Raw genomic sequence first — 19,291 nt, 5'->3', positions numbered from 1 at the left:
TCGCTAGGACCCGTAAGAAAATGCTAAAACGATATCTATCATTTGTTAGCATCAGAATCGCAGAGGGTGAAGTGACAGTATTAGGGAAACAGGACAGCCAGAGTGACACCACGTGAAAATAAACTCCGTCTTGAAAGTAGCAAGATACATAGTCCTACCAGTCACAACCCATGGTCCTAAGATGTTTGGAGTTGAGAAAACAGATGAAAGGTACCTCCAAGGACATGCTCCCACAGCAGCGGAAAGTGCACGGTTCCCAACACCCATTAACAATATATGCTTTCAACAGAATTATGCCTTCATGGACTTACACACTGGTAAGTCAAGGATAGTTTTCTTTAAATCAATAGAATGATAAAAGTCATCGTGCTCTTAGCCCACCCGCACAAAGGCACAGATTAAGTTTAGTCTTTATATAGATAAGACCCCTATATAAGAAAAACCAGACCAGGCCAAGGCTCACGCCTGTAATCCTAGTATTTTGGGAGGCTGAGCTGGCCAGATCACCTGAGCTCAGGACTTCGAGACCAGCCTAAGCAACATCAGAAAATCTCATCACGACAAAAAACAAACAAAAAACCATCGAAAAATTAGCTGGGCATGGTGGCATGTACCTATACTCACAGCTACTCAGGAGGCTGAGGTGGGAGGAGCGCTTGAGCCCAGGAGGTCAAGGCTGCAGCGAGCTCTGATAACACCACCGCACTCCAGCCTCGGGGACAGAGTGAGACGCTGTCTCCAGTTTTAATAATCGAACCTAAAAACGTACAAATTTATCCATCGAATTCACTATATTAACACATGAATGGGAAAAAATGCTGTGGTAATCGAAATAGATGCACTGTTTGATGAAAATCAACATGTATTCAAATGAATACTCTCAGCAAATTGGGAACAGAATGGAATGACTCACTCTGATAAAGTCCGTCTACAAAAAAAGGAGAGTAAATAGGATGGTGAAATGTTGAAATTTTTCGGTTTCTCATCAGGGATAAGACAAGGATGTCCACTGTCACCATTGTAACGGGTGGGTCTGCGCAATGCCATAAAATCAGAAAAGGAAATAAAACTCTTTACAATGGCAACGACGGGCCCGCCACGGTGGCCCACGCCAGTAATCCCAGCACTGTGGGAGGTGAGGTGGGTGCATCACTTGCACTCAAAGGTTCAACAACAGCCCGGGAAACATGGCAAAACCCCGTCTCTACAAAGAATACAAAAGGGAAAAGAAAAAAAAATGGCGGAAACAAAACTGCTCTTATTCCAGGATGATATGTTTCTGTATATTGAAGACTGAAAACGACCTAGAAGTAAACTTTAGAATTCACAAGCATATTTCACAAGGCCGCTGGATAGAAAACCAATATGTAAGAATTATGTCTCCACCGGGCGCGGAGGCTCATGCCTGTAATCCCAGCACTTTGGGAGGCCAAGGCAGGTGAATCACGAGGTCAGGAGTTCAAGAGCACCCCGGCCAAGATGGCGAAAGCCCATCTCTAGTAAAAACACAAAACTTAGCCAGGCGTGCTGGTGGGTGCCTATAATCCCAGCTACTCGGGAGGCTGAGGCAGACAATTGCTTGAATCCGGGAGGCGGGGTTGCAGTGAGCAGAGATCGCGCCACTGCACTCCAGCCTGGGCGACAGAGCAAGACTCCGTCTCAAAAGAGAACAAAGAAAGAAAGAAAAAAAAAAAAGAACGATGTCTCTACATACCAGCTCAGAGAGTTACAATACACGATTTCAAAGAATGATACATATTTCACAGCATCAAAAAGCTAGAAATAAAATTCACAAAAGATGCGCAAGACTTCTTTGCAGAAGGCTGTAAAGCTTTATTGGGAGAATTTTAATGAACAAATTTCCAACATAGGAGCAGCCTGCATCATTTCAACGTGTCTTCTTTTAACACTGTGATTGCTTTTCACCTGTAACAGAAACACAACGATTGGGAACATGACTTAGCAACAGATTATTCAGATGACCCTAAAGGCATACAAAGCACACTACACTTTGGGTTTTATTAAATGGACTAAAAACAGAACCCTATGGGTGATCCCGTGTCTTACACGCAATTGAACCTCTGCATAAACTTTGAGCGTACACCTGCAGAATTTAAAAGTAATTTCCTCCCTGAACATCAAGTGCTTCCTTTCAAGTCACAAGCACTTACAATTAACAGTCAGCAATTTGGAAAACACATGTGTAAAGCATACTTCAGTTGATTACTCAGGAAGTACTACAGTCACGGTCTTTCAACTTTAAATCTTATCAATTCATGTCTCTAAAGCTGAAACTTACATGTAACATTTGATATGATTAGAGATGATTATATCGTATGTGTGTCTACAGTCTTATTAGAAATAGTGGCTCATGAAGACTGACAGTGGGGCAGGGAGCATGCATAGCACGGGCATCTTACTCACACCCATGATGAGCACCACTGACCTACATGCCACAGATGATGGGAACCAAACGGTCTCTCGCCATTTGATATTTATTTCAGTCACTCAAGGTTTCCGTGGGGAAAGATTTAAGAAGCAATTGTACCATTTGACCCAGCCATCCCATTACTGGGTATATACCCAAAGGACTATAAATCATGCTGCTATAAAGACACATGCACACGTATGCTTATTGCGGCATTATTCACGATAGCAAAGACTTGGAACCAACCCAAATGTCCAACAACGATAGACTGGATTAAGAAAATGTGGCACATATTCACCACGGAATACTATGCAGCCCTAAAAAATGATGAGTTCATGTCCTTTGTAGGGACATGGATGAAACTGGAAATCATCATTCTCAGTAAACTATCGCAAGAACAAAAAACCAAACACCGCATATTCTCACTCATAGGTGGGAACTGAACAATGAGATCACATGGACAGAGGAAGGGGAATATCACACCCTGGGGACTGTTGTGGGGTGGGGGGAGGGGGGAGGGATAGCACTGGGAGATGTACCTAATGCTAGATGATGAGATAGTGGTTGCAGCGCACCAGCATGGCACATGTATACATATGTAACTAAGCTGCACAATGTGCACATGTACCCTAAAACTTAAAGTATAATAATAAAAAAGTAAATAAATAAATAAAAGAAAAAAAAAAGAAGCAGTTGTTCATTGAAAGCCAGAGAAACCCTGCCTGGGCAACACAGTGAGACCTCATCTCTACAAAAATGAAAACAAAAAAATGTACTCAGGCACGGTGGCTTGTGCATGTAGTTCCAGCCACTCAGGAGGCCGAGGTGGGAGGACGGCTTTAGCCTGGGAGCCAGAGGTTGCAGTGAGCTGAAATTGCATCACTGCACTCCAGCCTGGGTGACACACTGAGACTCTGTCGCAAACAAACAAACAAACCAAGAAGAGGGAGAATTCACAATTTCACAAGATCTTACACTACGTGTTCAGCTCTCCACACGGAAAAACTAGGATGAAGCAGAGGGCCCGCTCACTTTCTTACTGACAATGAAATCTCAGTTCAGAGATTTTCAGATGACTCGGGCCAGGGTTTCATGATTTGTGATTAACAAACCATGCGAAGCAGATGATCTCTGTGTCCCACGCATTCTATGCAACAGGATCAGAGTATGAAAGAACCGGAATGGAAAATGGTTTTAAAATCTCTGACTTAAACTCACTATTTTCATAAGAACCAAAGATAGGTTTAGAAGGGAAAGGACTCACTCAGAATCTCGCCAAGGCTGTAAGAGCTGCTATTAGAACCCGCATGAGTGCTTCAGCATTTTTCACACCAAGTGATGGGTGTTACAAACGTGTTATGTATTGATTAAAAGCAGACCTTTACAAAAGCATCTGAAAATTGTGAGCTACTGGTTTAAGGATTTATACTCAAAACTTTTAATTCAACATAGCTTTGACTCAGTTTGTTTCCCTATCTGACAGTCTATCAGTCGGGTGCTGGGGCCTGAACTACGTTTCAAATAACCTTTATATAAGAACTCTGTTACTAAAGAGGCAGTATTGTTACCTCTCTGTTATTAAAAATATAATGCTGGGTCGGGCACGGTGGCTCTCGCCTGTAATCCCGGCAATTTCGATGGTCGAGGCAGGTGGATCACCTGAGGTCAGGAGTTCGGGAACAACCTGTGCAACAGAACGAAACCCTGTCTCTACTAAAAATACAAAAATTAGCTGGGCGCGGCGGAGCATGCCTGTAAGCCCGGCTCCGCCAGAGGCTCAGGCAGGAGAATCACTTGAACCCTGGAGACAGAATTTCCAGTGAGCCGAGGTGGCACCACTGCACTCCAGCCTGGTCTTCGGAGCGAGACTCCGTCTCAAAAACATAGTAAGAATTACAATATGATACTGTGGAAACAGACACCCTACAATGTGCATGCCTAATGGATTGCCTACCTTCTTCAGGCGTTTTCACCTCCTCTGGATTTGGCGGGTCCATCTCCTGCCCATCAGGACCATCTTCACACTCACACCCAGTCTGTGGGTGACCCTGTTCCTGGCTATCAGCTTCAGGCTTCGGCCCTTAAAAATAAAAACTACATATCAATTTAAGCAGTAAAGCATAAAGTATGAATAAGAAAATAATATTCATGCTCTCGGTATTATTAGATAAAAGCTTTAGCTAACGTAATAATAAATGTGTTGATAAGAATCCCAGGAACATTATTTCAGGAGTCCGTTAGCAGAAAACAGGAAAACAAGGTGTTCCAAATATTACCCTCTTCCTTTCCGAAGACTGCCCTCAGACAACTTTGCTGCCTCCTTTGCACTTCTCTGTTATTCTACTTCTGATTGTCCTTCTCGTATTAAATGACTCAAGGCTCAAATCCCGTCTCTCACAGCACTTACACTCCTAGCGCTCAGACTCTTACATGGCATGAGTAGCCACCAATAAACGCTGAGTGAGAAAACTCTTTTAAAAATACATGAAAAAGCCCAAACTGCAGAATATTCTGCAAACCAACTGGTCTATCCTCTCCAAAAATGTCCGTATCGTGAATGACAAGAAAAATTAAGGAAACATTACAGGTTAAAGGAAACTAAAAACACCTGAAAAGCACATGCAAGGTGTGATTCTGAACTGGACTCTGGATCAGAAAAAGAAATCCTATCAATAAAATTATCTGGGCCGGGCGTGGGGTCTCACGCCTGCAATCCAAACATTTTGGGATGCCAAGGTGGGCAGAGCAGGTGAGGCCAGAAGTTCAAGACCGCAGTGGCCGGCGCCTGTAGTCCCAGCTACACGGGAGGCTGAGGCATGAGAATCCCTAGAACCTGGGAGGTGTAGGTTGCAGTGAGCCGAGATCGCACTACTGCACTCCAACCTGGCCCACAGAGAGAGACTCCGTCTCAACAAAGAAAAAAAAAAGGAAAAAAGAAATTTTCTGGGGAACTGGCAAAATTTGAGTATGCACTCTGTATTAAATGACTCCATTTTCTCATTGTTAAATTTCCTGATTTTGATCTTTGTGCAGTGATGATCCAAGAAATGACTTTCTCTTTGCTCTGACGATATACACACCCTCAAGTACATAGGGTAAAGGACCATAATACCTGAAACTTTATCGAAACAATTCAGCATTAATAACAGTAAACATATATCCGTTTGTGTGTGTGTGTGTGTGAGTGTGTGGGCAGCACGGTAAGAGAGGGAGGGAAGAGGTGAAACCTATGAAGCGAAAGCTTTTAACAATTGGTGAATCCAGGTGTAAAGTATACGAGTTCGTTGTTCTATTCTTCCAAATTTTATATAAATGTAATGTCTTGAAGATAGATACAGTAAAAATTTAAAAGAATATATGATAACTGCACTGAACTTTAGGAAGAAAGGAATTTCCGATTGTGGTAAAACATACAGATATCGTAAAATTTACCATCTTAACTATTTTTAAGTGGTACAGTTCACTAAGGAGTTACGTTTGCAACATTACCAGCCACTAGGCACAAAAACTTCGCATCTGTGTTTTCCTATACCTTGAAACCTTTATTTATTTAATGAATTTCTTTATGTATTTATGTATTCATTTATTTATTTATTAGCGATGAGGTCTCACTGTGTTTCCCAGGCTGGGCTTGAACTCCAGGGCTCAAGCAATCCTCTCACCTCAGCCTCCCAAGTAGCTGGGACTATGAGTGCATGGCATTCAGCCCAGCTTTAGACCTTTCTCCTAAATGACAATCTAAGGATAAAACACAGGACATGTATAATGCTTATATTCAGCCGTAGAGTACCAACAGCAGTGTGCGTCAGCTGAGAAATCTGAAGTCTACCACGTGGATAGGATTTCAGTTACAATTACAATGTCAGTTTCTGAAGGATTGATTGGCTGGTTGGATGTGAGGACTATGGAAAATCTTACAGTCACGACACCCATTACCTATTGGGGTAAAGAGAAACTTCACTTTGTTCAAATAAAGTTATATTTAGGTCCGAAGGTCCTAAAGGTAATATTCCATAAATGAACCCCGTGAAGAACAAAGCACCAAATATAACATTGTTTGTGAATCACAGAAAATATACTGTCCCCCACTGAGAATAAGGGAGTGGGCGGACAGCAATTAATGGGCATTGTTGTCAGTCAGATTCTAGGAACTTTTAACAGTGCATCCCTGGAATAATCCACGACCTCCGTTACATAAATGCTTCCTTTCAAAACATTTTATCTCCGAGAAATTATTTCCATCTCACGTTCATCTCAGGATAATTCCGTTTTTGCTTTTCTAACCATAAAAGGATTGAATCACCTCCTAAAAGCCGCTGAGAAAAATCACTAAGCCAGCTACCCGTATGGCAGTATCCTCATTTATCCAGCTTTTATCAAACGTACCATATAAAAATATCAATCAAAGGAAACGAACGACAACATTCAGCGACTCGGTTTTTGGAGCTGCTCCTGCTCCTCTGAACTGGGTCTATTCTTGGGTCAGTACTAAGCTACCTTACAGTAAAGCCTTTTGAGTTTTAAGCATTTTCAGCAAAATCACTTCCTTCTTTACAGCAACATAGATGATAGGAAGACACAAACCTTGGAACACAGTACAAATGTTGTATTCACCAGTCAAGGGTTCTTGGATAACACACAATCCTGGCACCTCCATTCTCTCATTCATAAAGTCGAGAACTTTTATCATAGTGAGGGATTTGCCCAAGCTAAGCTGCAAACTACATAGCCTCCTCGCTTTTCCAGTCAATTTCAGGCATTCTTTCCATTGTTTTCTTTCCTCCTGTTCCTCCTATGTGACAATGCCTAACACACACACACACACACGTGCAAACACAGACACGAACACACACACACGCACACACCAGCAGACGTTCTTCTTCCCTTTCCCTCACCTTGACCTGCACATGCTCCCTCATCCTCTCCCTCCTGAGCAGCTGCAGGATCCTGACGTTGAGTTGCTGGTTCCCCTTCTTCAGGTGTTTCTGGTTCCACTTCATCACTGAACTGCTCGGGCTGGGGAATACGTGTGGGTGTGCAAATAAACAATAAGTTTCGTTATTGATACAAAATTTTACATATATACACAGAATACATAGCTATTTCTGGTCATAACTAAGCCTAAAGACATTTCTCCAACTCTATGCTCTATGCCCAATAAGGTTACTCCACCCACAGGGAGGTTACTGTGAGAAAAGTGACGCACGAGGACTTTGGAGGCTATTATACTCTGTGTTGGAATACATGTGTACAATCTGTCATTAACAAACAAAGCCTGAGAAAGAAGTCATGGGCAAAAGCTGAAGAACACGAGAGGAAAAAAAAATCCTCCAGAATCAATGTTTCCTTCATGAGATGCCATCATCATTTTTTATGAGCAGGAAAGACCTTTATCGGCATTTCCACACTAATGCAACAACGCTATCACAAAAATTAATTTCTACTAATAGAAAACATCGAATTAACGTTTAAGCACTCACCCGCATAGGCCCAATCATTTCAGGAGGCTGTAAATAGCGTCTTCGTCCAGGCCAATAATAGGTCGATCTTCCTCGCCAATTCATATTTCACACTGAAAACAGACAACCGTGATTGAGAACGTGCGCTCCAGAGGGCTGCTATATTCGATCGCTTCCATGGATAAATGTTAACTTGCCGTTTTACTTTTGAAAATACTCTCAAAATAAGTCCCAGAGTTAAGCATACGTGTGTACGCTGTCTGAGTGCCTACAAAGCCACTTCTGCTGGCCAGGCTGGCAGAGCAATCATCTTAAGGCGTGTGGCAAAAGGCAGAGGACATTTTTTTCTAAATTTCTTTTGGACACGCGGTCTCGCTGTGTTGCTCAGGCTGGAGTGCAGCGGCGTGATCACAGCTCACTGCAGCCTCGACCTCCCGCTCAAGGGATCCTCCCACCTCAGTGTCCCGAGTAACTGGGACTACGTAGGCGAGCACCACTGCGCCCCGCAGACAGAGGTCATTTCTGATGAGGTTTAGTTTCACAAGTGCACTCCCCACGAAAACCCTAGTGAATCACAATTCTCGTGATTGCTGCTTTGGGCACACTCCCACTTCCTAGAGCCATTCACCCCGCCTCACAACAAGTTTGGTTGGACCACACTGCCTCGCCCACTCCTTCCCACTGTTTTTGGACCTTCCATGGCGGAGGTGAGACCTTGCAGTGCTTCTCACTCGGGCGCTCTGCACTCCACACCGCTGGGGGGGCGCTCACCAGGCCGCAGCCTTCCCAGCTGCCAGGCCCCTTCTTCACCACCCGCCTCGCCGCCGCCGGGGGCCCCATTCAGGGAATCTGCCCTGTGTCGTCGGGGGTTCCCGGCACCTCGGGACTTCCATCCCCCCAACAGCACTCACCCCATCTTCACCTGAGCCCCTGACCGCCTCCCCTCCACGGCCCACCTTCCTCCCCGTCCAGGCCCCTTCACGACCACGAAGCCGCCGGTGGCCTCGCAGCCTGTGAAGGGAAGGAGGACGACCTCGTGCCCCTTCTCCCTCAGAGGCCACAGACCAGGAAGCGGGACCCGCCTGACCCACCCGAGGCCCTCTCCACCCTCACTCACACTTCAGCCCCCGGGATGACTGGCCTGCAGACCTACCAGATGAATCTCAGTAGAGGAAAAAGAGTCCGGACGGCAGGAACCACACAGCACTGCCTCACAGCTCCCCGGCGTTCTTCGCGGGGGCGAAGGGGCCGGGCAGAAGACGCCCAGTGAACATGCGCACGGAGGCGGGAGCCCAGGGAGCATGCGCGGCTGTGGGCTGGGGAGGGCTGCCGTTCCCAGCGCCACGCCCCAAACCCTCGATGCCCATCCTCATTGAGGATAAGGGAATCCCACCTCCCTCTGCTGTTTCCTATGCCTCTGGGACTCAAGTAGTGCTCCCCTCAAAACTCACCCCATCTTCAACTGAACCCCACCCCCAACCCAGGGCCCTCTCTTGCCCCGGCCCCACCATGGGGACAAGGACCACTGTGACTGGCTGGGAAGACAGGTAAACCACCTGCGAAAACAGAAATAGCAACCTATCCCAAAAGGAAATTGTTCAATGTGAACAAGTCAGAGAAAGAGACTGAAAGAAAAATGAATAGAATCGCTAGGACCCGTAAGAAAATGCTAAAACGATATCTATCATTTGTTAGCATCAGAATCGCAGAGGGTGAAGTGACAGTATTAGGGAAACAGGACAGCCAGAGTGACACCACGTGAAAATAAACTCCGTCTTGAAAGTAGCAAGATACATAGTCCTACCAGTCACAACCCATGGTCCTAAGATGTTTGGAGTTGAGAAAACAGATGAAAGGTACCTCCAAGGACATGCTCCCACAGCAGCGGAAAGTGCACGGTTCCCAACACCCATTAACAATATATGCTTTCAACAGAATTATGCCTTCATGGACTTACACACTGGTAAGTCAAGGATAGTTTTCTTTAAATCAATAGAATGATAAAAGTCATCGTGCTCTTAGCCCACCCGCACAAAGGCACAGATTAAGTTTAGTCTTTATATAGATAAGACCCCTATATAAGAAAAACCAGACCAGGCCAAGGCTCACGCCTGTAATCCTAGTATTTTGGGAGGCTGAGCTGGCCAGATCACCTGAGCTCAGGACTTCGAGACCAGCCTAAGCAACATCAGAAAATCTCATCACGACAAAAAACAAACAAAAAACCATCGAAAAATTAGCTGGGCATGGTGGCATGTACCTATACTCACAGCTACTCAGGAGGCTGAGGTGGGAGGAGCGCTTGAGCCCAGGAGGTCAAGGCTGCAGCGAGCTCTGATAACACCACCGCACTCCAGCCTCGGGGACAGAGTGAGACGCTGTCTCCAGTTTTAATAATCGAACCTAAAAACGTACAAATTTATCCATCGAATTCACTATATTAACACATGAATGGGAAAAAATGCTGTGGTAATCGAAATAGATGCACTGTTTGATGAAAATCAACATGTATTCAAATGAATACTCTCAGCAAATTGGGAACAGAATGGAATGACTCACTCTGATAAAGTCCGTCTACAAAAAAAGGAGAGTAAATAGGATGGTGAAATGTTGAAATTTTTCGGTTTCTCATCAGGGATAAGACAAGGATGTCCACTGTCACCATTGTAACGGGTGGGTCTGCGCAATGCCATAAAATCAGAAAAGGAAATAAAACTCTTTACAATGGCAACGACGGGCCCGCCACGGTGGCCCACGCCAGTAATCCCAGCACTGTGGGAGGTGAGGTGGGTGCATCACTTGCACTCAAAGGTTCAACAACAGCCCGGGAAACATGGCAAAACCCCGTCTCTACAAAGAATACAAAAGGGAAAAGAAAAAAAAATGGCGGAAACAAAACTGCTCTTATTCCAGGATGATATGTTTCTGTATATTGAAGACTGAAAACGACCTAGAAGTAAACTTTAGAATTCACAAGCATATTTCACAAGGCCGCTGGATAGAAAACCAATATGTAAGAATTATGTCTCCACCGGGCGCGGAGGCTCATGCCTGTAATCCCAGCACTTTGGGAGGCCAAGGCAGGTGAATCACGAGGTCAGGAGTTCAAGAGCACCCCGGCCAAGATGGCGAAAGCCCATCTCTAGTAAAAACACAAAACTTAGCCAGGCGTGCTGGTGGGTGCCTATAATCCCAGCTACTCGGGAGGCTGAGGCAGACAATTGCTTGAATCCGGGAGGCGGGGTTGCAGTGAGCAGAGATCGCGCCACTGCACTCCAGCCTGGGCGACAGAGCAAGACTCCGTCTCAAAAGAGAACAAAGAAAGAAAGAAAAAAAAAAAAGAACGATGTCTCTACATACCAGCTCAGAGAGTTACAATACACGATTTCAAAGAATGATACATATTTCACAGCATCAAAAAGCTAGAAATAAAATTCACAAAAGATGCGCAAGACTTCTTTGCAGAAGGCTGTAAAGCTTTATTGGGAGAATTTTAATGAACAAATTTCCAACATAGGAGCAGCCTGCATCATTTCAACGTGTCTTCTTTTAACACTGTGATTGCTTTTCACCTGTAACAGAAACACAACGATTGGGAACATGACTTAGCAACAGATTATTCAGATGACCCTAAAGGCATACAAAGCACACTACACTTTGGGTTTTATTAAATGGACTAAAAACAGAACCCTATGGGTGATCCCGTGTCTTACACGCAATTGAACCTCTGCATAAACTTTGAGCGTACACCTGCAGAATTTAAAAGTAATTTCCTCCCTGAACATCAAGTGCTTCCTTTCAAGTCACAAGCACTTACAATTAACAGTCAGCAATTTGGAAAACACATGTGTAAAGCATACTTCAGTTGATTACTCAGGAAGTACTAGAGTCACGGTCTTTCAACTTTAAATCTTATCAATTCATGTCTCTAAAGCTGAAACTTACATGTAACATTTGATATGATTAGAGATGATTATATCGTATGTGTGTCTACAGTCTTATTAGAAATAGTGGCTCATGAAGACTGACAGTGGGGCAGGGAGCATGCATAGCACGGGCATCTTACTCACACCCATGATGAGCACCACTGACCTACATGCCACAGATGATGGGAACCAAACGGTCTCTCGCCATTTGATATTTATTTCAGTCACTCAAGGTTTCCGTGGGGAAAGATTTAAGAAGCAATTGTACCATTTGACCCAGCCATCCCATTACTGGGTATATACCCAAAGGACTATAAATCATGCTGCTATAAAGACACATGCACACGTATGCTTATTGCGGCATTATTCACGATAGCAAAGACTTGGAACCAACCCAAATGTCCAACAACGATAGACTGGATTAAGAAAATGTGGCACATATTCACCACGGAATACTATGCAGCCCTAAAAAATGATGAGTTCATGTCCTTTGTAGGGACATGGATGAAACTGGAAATCATCATTCTCAGTAAACTATCGCAAGAACAAAAAACCAAACACCGCATATTCTCACTCATAGGTGGGAACTGAACAATGAGATCACATGGACAGAGGAAGGGGAATATCACACCCTGGGGACTGTTGTGGGGTGGGGGGAGGGGGGAGGGATAGCACTGGGAGATGTACCTAATGCTAGATGATGAGATAGTGGGTGCAGCGCACCAGCATGGCACATGTATACATATGTAACTAAGCTGCACAATGTGCACATGTACCCTAAAACTTAAAGTATAATAATAAAAAAGTAAATAAATAAATAAAAGAAAAAAAAAAGAAGCAGTTGTTCATTGAAAGCCAGAGAAACCCTGCCTGGGCAACACAGTGAGACCTCATCTCTACAAAAATGAAAACAAAAAAATGTACTCAGGCACGGTGGCTTGTGCATGTAGTTCCAGCCACTCAGGAGGCCGAGGTGGGAGGACGGCTTTAGCCTGGGAGCCAGAGGTTGCAGTGAGCTGAAATTGCATCACTGCACTCCAGCCTGGGTGACACACTGAGACTCTGTCGCAAACAAACAAACAAACCAAGAAGAGGGAGAATTCACAATTTCACAAGATCTTACACTACGTGTTCAGCTCTCCACACGGAAAAACTAGGATGAAGCAGAGGGCCCGCTCACTTTCTTACTGACAATGAAATCTCAGTTCAGAGATTTTCAGATGACTCGGGCCAGGGTTTCATGATTTGTGATTAACAAACCATGCGAAGCAGATGATCTCTGTGTCCCACGCATTCTATGCAACAGGATCAGAGTATGAAAGAACCGGAATGGAAAATGGTTTTAAAATCTCTGACTTAAACTCACTATTTTCATAAGAACCAAAGATAGGTTTAGAAGGGAAAGGACTCACTCAGAATCTCGCCAAGGCTGTAAGAGCTGCTATTAGAACCCGCATGAGTGCTTCAGCATTTTTCACACCAAGTGATGGGTGTTACAAACGTGTTATGTATTGATTAAAAGCAGACCTTTACAAAAGCATCTGAAAATTGTGAGCTACTGGTTTAAGGATTTATACTCAAAACTTTTAATTCAACATAGCTTTGACTCAGTTTGTTTCCCTATCTGACAGTCTATCAGTCGGGTGCTGGGGCCTGAACTACGTTTCAAATAACCTTTATATAAGAACTCTGTTACTAAAGAGGCAGTATTGTTACCTCTCTGTTATTAAAAATATAATGCTGGGTCGGGCACGGTGGCTCTCGCCTGTAATCCCGGCAATTTCGATGGTCGAGGCAGGTGGATCACCTGAGGTCAGGAGTTCGGGAACAACCTGTGCAACAGAACGAAACCCTGTCTCTACTAAAAATACAAAAATTAGCTGGGCGCGGCGGAGCATGCCTGTAAGCCCGGCTCCGCCAGAGGCTCAGGCAGGAGAATCACTTGAACCCTGGAGACAGAATTTCCAGTGAGCCGAGGTGGCACCACTGCACTCCAGCCTGGTCTTCGGAGCGAGACTCCGTCTCAAAAACATAGTAAGAATTACAATATGATACTGTGGAAACAGACACCCTACAATGTGCATGCCTAATGGATTGCCTACCTTCTTCAGGCGTTTTCACCTCCTCTGGATTTGGCGGGTCCATCTCCTGCCCATCAGGACCATCTTCACACTCACACCCAGTCTGTGGGTGACCCTGTTCCTGGCTATCAGCTTCAGGCTTCGGCCCTTAAAAATAAAAACTACATATCAATTTAAGCAGTAAAGCATAAAGTATGAATAAGAAAATAATATTCATGCTCTCGGTATTATTAGATAAAAGCTTTAGCTAACGTAATAATAAATGTGTTGATAAGAATCCCAGGAACATTATTTCAGGAGTCCGTTAGCAGAAAACAGGAAAACAAGGTGTTCCAAATATTACCCTCTTCCTTTCCGAAGACTGCCCTCAGTCAACTTTGCTGCCTCCTTTGCACTTCTCTGTTATTCTACTTCTGATTGTCCTTCTCGTATTAAATGACTCAAGGCTCAAATCCCGTCTCTCACAGCACTTACACTCCTAGCGCTCAGACTCTTACATGGCATGAGTAGCCACCAATAAACGCTGAGTGAGAAAACTCTTTTAAAAATACATGAAAAAGCCCAAACTGCAGAATATTCTGCAAACCAACTGGTCTATCCTCTCCAAAAATGTCCGTATCGTGAATGACAAGAAAAATTAAGGAAACATTACAGGTTAAAGGAAACTAAAAACACCTGAAAAGCACATGCAAGGTGTGATTCTGAACTGGACTCTGGATCAGAAAAAGAAATCCTATCAATAAAATTATCTGGGCCGGGCGTGGGGTCTCACGCCTGCAATCCAAACATTTTGGGATGCCAAGGTGGGCAGAGCAGGTGAGGCCAGAAGTTCAAGACCGCAGTGGCCGGCGCCTGTAGTCCCAGCTACACGGGAGGCTGAGGCATGAGAATCCCTAGAACCTGGGAGGTGTAGGTTGCAGTGAGCCGAGATCGCACTACTGCACTCCAACCTGGCCCACAGAGAGAGACTCCGTCTCAACAAAGAAAAAAAAAAGGAAAAAAGAAATTTTCTGGGGAACTGGCAAAATTTGAGTATGCACTCTGTATTAAATGACTCCATTTTCTCATTGTTAAATTTCCTGATTTTGATCTTTGTGCAGTGATGATCCAAGAAATGACTTTCTCTTTGCTCTGACGATATACACACCCTCAAGTACATAGGGTAAAGGACCATAATACCTGAAACTTTATCAAAACAATTCAGCATTAATAACAGTAAACATATATCCGTTTGTGTGTGTGTGTGTGTGAGTGTGTGGGCAGCACGGTAAGAGAGGGAGGGAAGAGGTGAAACCTATGAAGCGAAAGCTTTTAACAATTGGTGAATCCAGGTGTAAACTATACGAGTTCATTGTTCTATTCTTCCAAATTTTATATAAATGTTATGTCTTGAAGATAGATACAGTAAAAATTTAAAAGAATATATGATAACTGCACTGAACTTTAGGAAGAAAGGAATTTCCGATTGTGGTAAAACATACAGATATGGTAAAATTTACCATCTTAACTATTTTTAAGTGGTACAGTTCACTAAGGAGTTACGTTTGCAACATTACCAGCCACTAGGCACAAAAACTTTGCATCTGTGTTTTCCTATACCTTGAAACCTTTATTTATTTAATGAATTTCTTTATGTATTTATGTATTCATTTATTTATTTATTAGCGATGAGGTCTCACTGTGTTTCCCAGGCTGGGCTTGAACTCCAGGGCTCAAGCAATCCTCTCACCTCAGCGTCCCAAGTGGCTGGGACTATGAGTGCATGGCATTCAGCCCAGCTTTAGACCTTTCTCCTAAATGACAATCTAAGGATAAAACACAGGACATGTATAATGCTTATATTCAGCCGTAGAGTACCAACAGCAGTGTGCGTCAGCTGAGAAATCTGAAGTCTACCACGTGGATAGGATTTCAGTTACAATTACAATGTCAGTTTCTGAAGGACTGATTTGCTGGATGGATTTGAGGACTATGGAAAATCTTACAGTCACGACACCCATTACCTATTGGGGTAAAGAGAAACTTCACTTTGTTCAAATAAAGTTATATTTAGGTCCGAAGGTCCTAAAGGTAATATTCCATAAATGAACCCCGTGAAGAACAAAGCACCAAATATAACATTGTTTGTGAATCACAGAAAATATACTGTCCCGCACTGAGAATAAGGGAGTGGGCGGACAGCAATTAATGGGCATTGTTGTCAGTCAGATTCTAGGAACTTTTAACAGTGCATCCCTGAAATAATCCATGACCTCCGTTACATAAATGCTTCCTTTCAAAACATTTTATCTCCGAGAAATTATTTCCATCTCACGTTAATCTCAGGATAATTCCGTTTTTGCTTTTCTAACCATAAAAGGATTTAATCACCTCCTAAAAGCCGCTGAGAAAAATCACTAAGCCAGCTACCCGTATGGCAGTATCCTCATTTATCCAGCTTTTATCAAACGTACCATATAAAAATATCAATCAACGGAAATGGGGGCCAACATTCAGCGACTCGGTTTTTGGAGCTGCTCCTACTCCTCTGAACTGGGTCTATTCTTGGGTCAGTACTAAGCTACCTTACAGTAAAGCCTTTTGAGTTTTAAGCATTTTCAGCAAAATCACTTCCTTCTTTACAGCAACATAGATGATAGGAAGACACAAACCTTGGAACACAGTACAAATGTTGTATTCACCAGTCAAGGGTTCTTGGATAACACACAATCCTGGCACCTCCATTCTCTCATTCATAAAGTCGAGAACTTTTATCATAGTGAGGGATTTGCCTAAGCTAAGCTGCAAACTACATAGCCTCCTCGCTTTTCCAGTCAATTTCAGGCATTCTTTCCATTGTTTTCTTTCCTCCTGTTCCTCCTATGTGACAATGCCTAACACACACACACACACACACACGTGCAAACACAGACACGAACACACACACACGCACACACCAGCAGACGTTCTTCTTCCCTTTCCCTCACCTTGACCTGCACATGCTCCCTCATCCTCTCCCTCCTGAGCAGCTGCAGGATCCTGACGTTGAGTTGCTGGTTCCCCTTCTTCAGGTGTTTCTGGTTCCACTTCATCACTGAACTGCTCGGGCTGGGGAATACGTGTGGGTGTGCAAATAAACAATAAGTTTCGTTATTGATACAAAATTTTACATATATACACAGAATACATAGCTATTTCTGGTCATAACTAAGCCTAAAGACATTTCTCCAACTCTATGCTCTATGCCCAATAAGGTTACTCCACCCACAGGGAGGTTACTGTGAGAAAAGTGACGCACGAGGACTTTGGAGGCTATTATACTCTGTGTTGGAATACATGTGTACAATCTGTCATTAACAAACAAAGCCTGAGAAAGAAGTCATGGGCAAAAGCTGAAGAACACGAGAGGAAAAAAAAATCCTCCAGAATCAATGTTTCCTTCATGAGATGCCATCATCATTTTTTATGAGCAGGAAAGACCTTTATCAGCATTTCCACACTAATGCAACAACGCTATCACAAAAATTAATTTCTACTAATAGAAAACATCGAATTAACGTTTAAGCACTCACCCGCATAGGCCCAATCATTTCAGGAGGCTGTAAATAGCGTCTTCGTCCAGGCCAATAATAGGTCGATCTTCCTCGCCAATTCATATTTCACACTGAAAACAGACAACCGTGATTGAGAACGTGCGCTCCAGAGGGCTGCTATATTCGATCGCTTCCATGGATAAATGTTAACTTGCCGTTTTACTTTTGAAAATACTCTCAAAATAAGTCCCAGAGTTAAGCATACGTGTGTACGCTGTCTGAGTGCCTACAAAGCCACTTCTGCTGGCCAGGCTGGCAGAGCAATCATCTTAAGGCGTGTGGCAAAAGGCAGAGGACATTTTTTTCTAAATTTCTTTTGGACACGCGGTCTCGCTGTGTTGCTCAGGCTGGAGTGCAGCGGCGTGATCACAGCTCACTGCAGCCTCGACCTCCCGCTCAAGGGATCCTCCCACCTCAGTGTCCCGAGTAACTGGGACTACGTAGGCGAGCACCACTGCGCCCCGCAGACAGAGGTCATTTCTGATGAGGTTTAGTTTCACAAGTGCACTCCCCACGAAAACCCTAGTGAATCACAATTCTCGTGATTGCTGCTTTGGGCACACTCCCACTTCCTAGAGCCATTCACCCCGCCTCACAACAAGTTTGGTTGGACCACACTGCCTCGCCCACTCCTTCCCACTGTTTTTGGACCTTCCATGGCGGAGGTGAGACCTTGCAGTGCTTCTCACTCGGGCGCTCCGCACTCCACACCGCTGGGGGGGCGCTCACCAGGCCGCAGCCTTCCCAGCTGCCAGGCCCCTTCTTCACCACCCGCCTCGCCGCCGCCGGGGGCCCCATTCAGGGAATCTGCCCTGTGTCGTCTGGGGTTCCCGGCACCTCGGGACTTCCATCCCCCCAACAGCACTCACCCCATCTTCACCTGAGCCCCTGACCGCCTCCCCTCCACGGCCCACCTTCCTCCCCGTCCAGGCCCCTTCACGACCACGAAGCCGCCGGTGGCCTCGCAGCCTGTGAAGGGAAGGAGGACGACCTCGTGCCCCTTCTCCCTCAGAGGCCACAGACCAGGAAGCGGGACCCGCCTGACCCACCCGAGGCCCTCTCCACCCTCACTCACACTTCAGCCCCCGGGATGACTGGCCTGCAGACCTACCAGATGAATCTCAGTAGAGGAAAAAGAGTCCGGACGGCAGGAACCACACAGCACTGCCTCACAGCTCCCCGGCGTTCTTCGCGGGGGCGAAGGGGCCGGGCAGAAGACGCCCAGTGAACATGCGCACGGAGGCGGGAGCCCAGGGAGCATGCGCGGCTGTGGGCTGGGGAGGGCTGCCGTTCCCAGCGCCACGCCCAAACCCTCGATGCCCATCCTCATTGAGGATAAGGGAATCCCACCTCCCTCTGCTGTTTCCTATGCCTCTGGGACTCAAGTAGTGCTCCCCTCAAAACTCACCCCATCTTCAACTGAACCCCACCCCCAACCCAGGGCCCTCTCTTGCCCCGGCCCCACCATGGGGACAAGGACCACTGTGACTGGCTGGGAAGACAGGTAAACCACCTGCGAAAACAGAAATAGCAACCTATCCCAAAAGGAAATTGTTCAATGTGAACAAGTCAGAGAAAGAGACTGAAAGAAAAATGAATAGAATCGCTAGGACCCGTAAGAAAATGCTAAAACGATATCTATCATTTGTTAGCATCAGAATCGCAGAGGGTGAAGTGACAGTATTAGGGAAACAGGACAGCCAGAGTGACACCACGTGAAAATAAACTCCGTCTTGAAAGTAGCAAGATACATAGTCCTACCAGTCACAACCCATGGTCCTAAGATGTTTGGAGTTGAGAAAACAGATGAAAGGTACCTCCAAGG

General features: G+C 44.9%; 2 protein-coding genes across 4 annotated transcripts; both read right to left on the bottom strand.

Moving 5' to 3' along the window:
- Positions 1-14: 14 nt before the first annotated feature.
- LOC129395259 (G antigen 4) lies at positions 15-9,221 on the bottom strand. Of its 2 annotated transcripts, XM_055106287.2 has the most exons (5): positions 9,041-9,221; positions 7,909-8,000; positions 7,324-7,444; positions 4,383-4,508; positions 15-1,926 (listed from the first exon to the last, which is right to left on the bottom strand). In XM_055106287.2, the coding sequence occupies exons 2-5, from the start codon at positions 7,990-7,992 to the stop codon at positions 1,904-1,906; spliced, it is 354 nt and encodes a 117-aa protein (XP_054962262.1). In that variant the 5' UTR covers positions 7,993-8,000; positions 9,041-9,221; the 3' UTR covers positions 15-1,903. The 2 variants fall into 2 exon arrangements, with proteins under 2 accessions (XP_054962262.1, XP_054962261.1); XM_055106286.2 differs by lacking the exons at positions 15-1,926; positions 9,041-9,221 and having other exon boundaries at positions 4,161-4,508; positions 7,909-7,992.
- A 326-nt stretch (positions 9,222-9,547) lies between these two features.
- Positions 9,548-19,068, bottom strand: LOC129395246 (G antigen 4). Of its 2 annotated transcripts, XM_055106234.2 has the most exons (5): positions 18,578-19,068; positions 17,446-17,537; positions 16,861-16,981; positions 13,916-14,041; positions 9,548-11,459 (listed from the first exon to the last, which is right to left on the bottom strand). In XM_055106234.2, exons 2-5 carry the CDS (start codon positions 17,527-17,529, stop codon positions 11,437-11,439), a joined length of 354 nt encoding a protein of 117 aa, XP_054962209.1. In that variant the 5' UTR covers positions 17,530-17,537; positions 18,578-19,068; the 3' UTR covers positions 9,548-11,436. The 2 variants fall into 2 exon arrangements, with proteins under 2 accessions (XP_054962209.1, XP_054962208.1); XM_055106233.2 differs by lacking the exons at positions 9,548-11,459; positions 18,578-19,068 and having other exon boundaries at positions 13,694-14,041; positions 17,446-17,529.
- Between the last annotated feature and the right edge of the window lie 223 nt (positions 19,069-19,291).

The sequence above is a fragment of the Pan paniscus genome, chromosome X (genome assembly GCF_029289425.2).
Source record: "Pan paniscus chromosome X, NHGRI_mPanPan1-v2.0_pri, whole genome shotgun sequence".
In the NCBI taxonomy this organism is placed as follows: Eukaryota; Metazoa; Chordata; class Mammalia; order Primates; family Hominidae; genus Pan; species Pan paniscus.
Note: the sequence above shows the minus strand (reverse complement) of the source record. Positions and strands in the feature narration are given on the sequence as shown.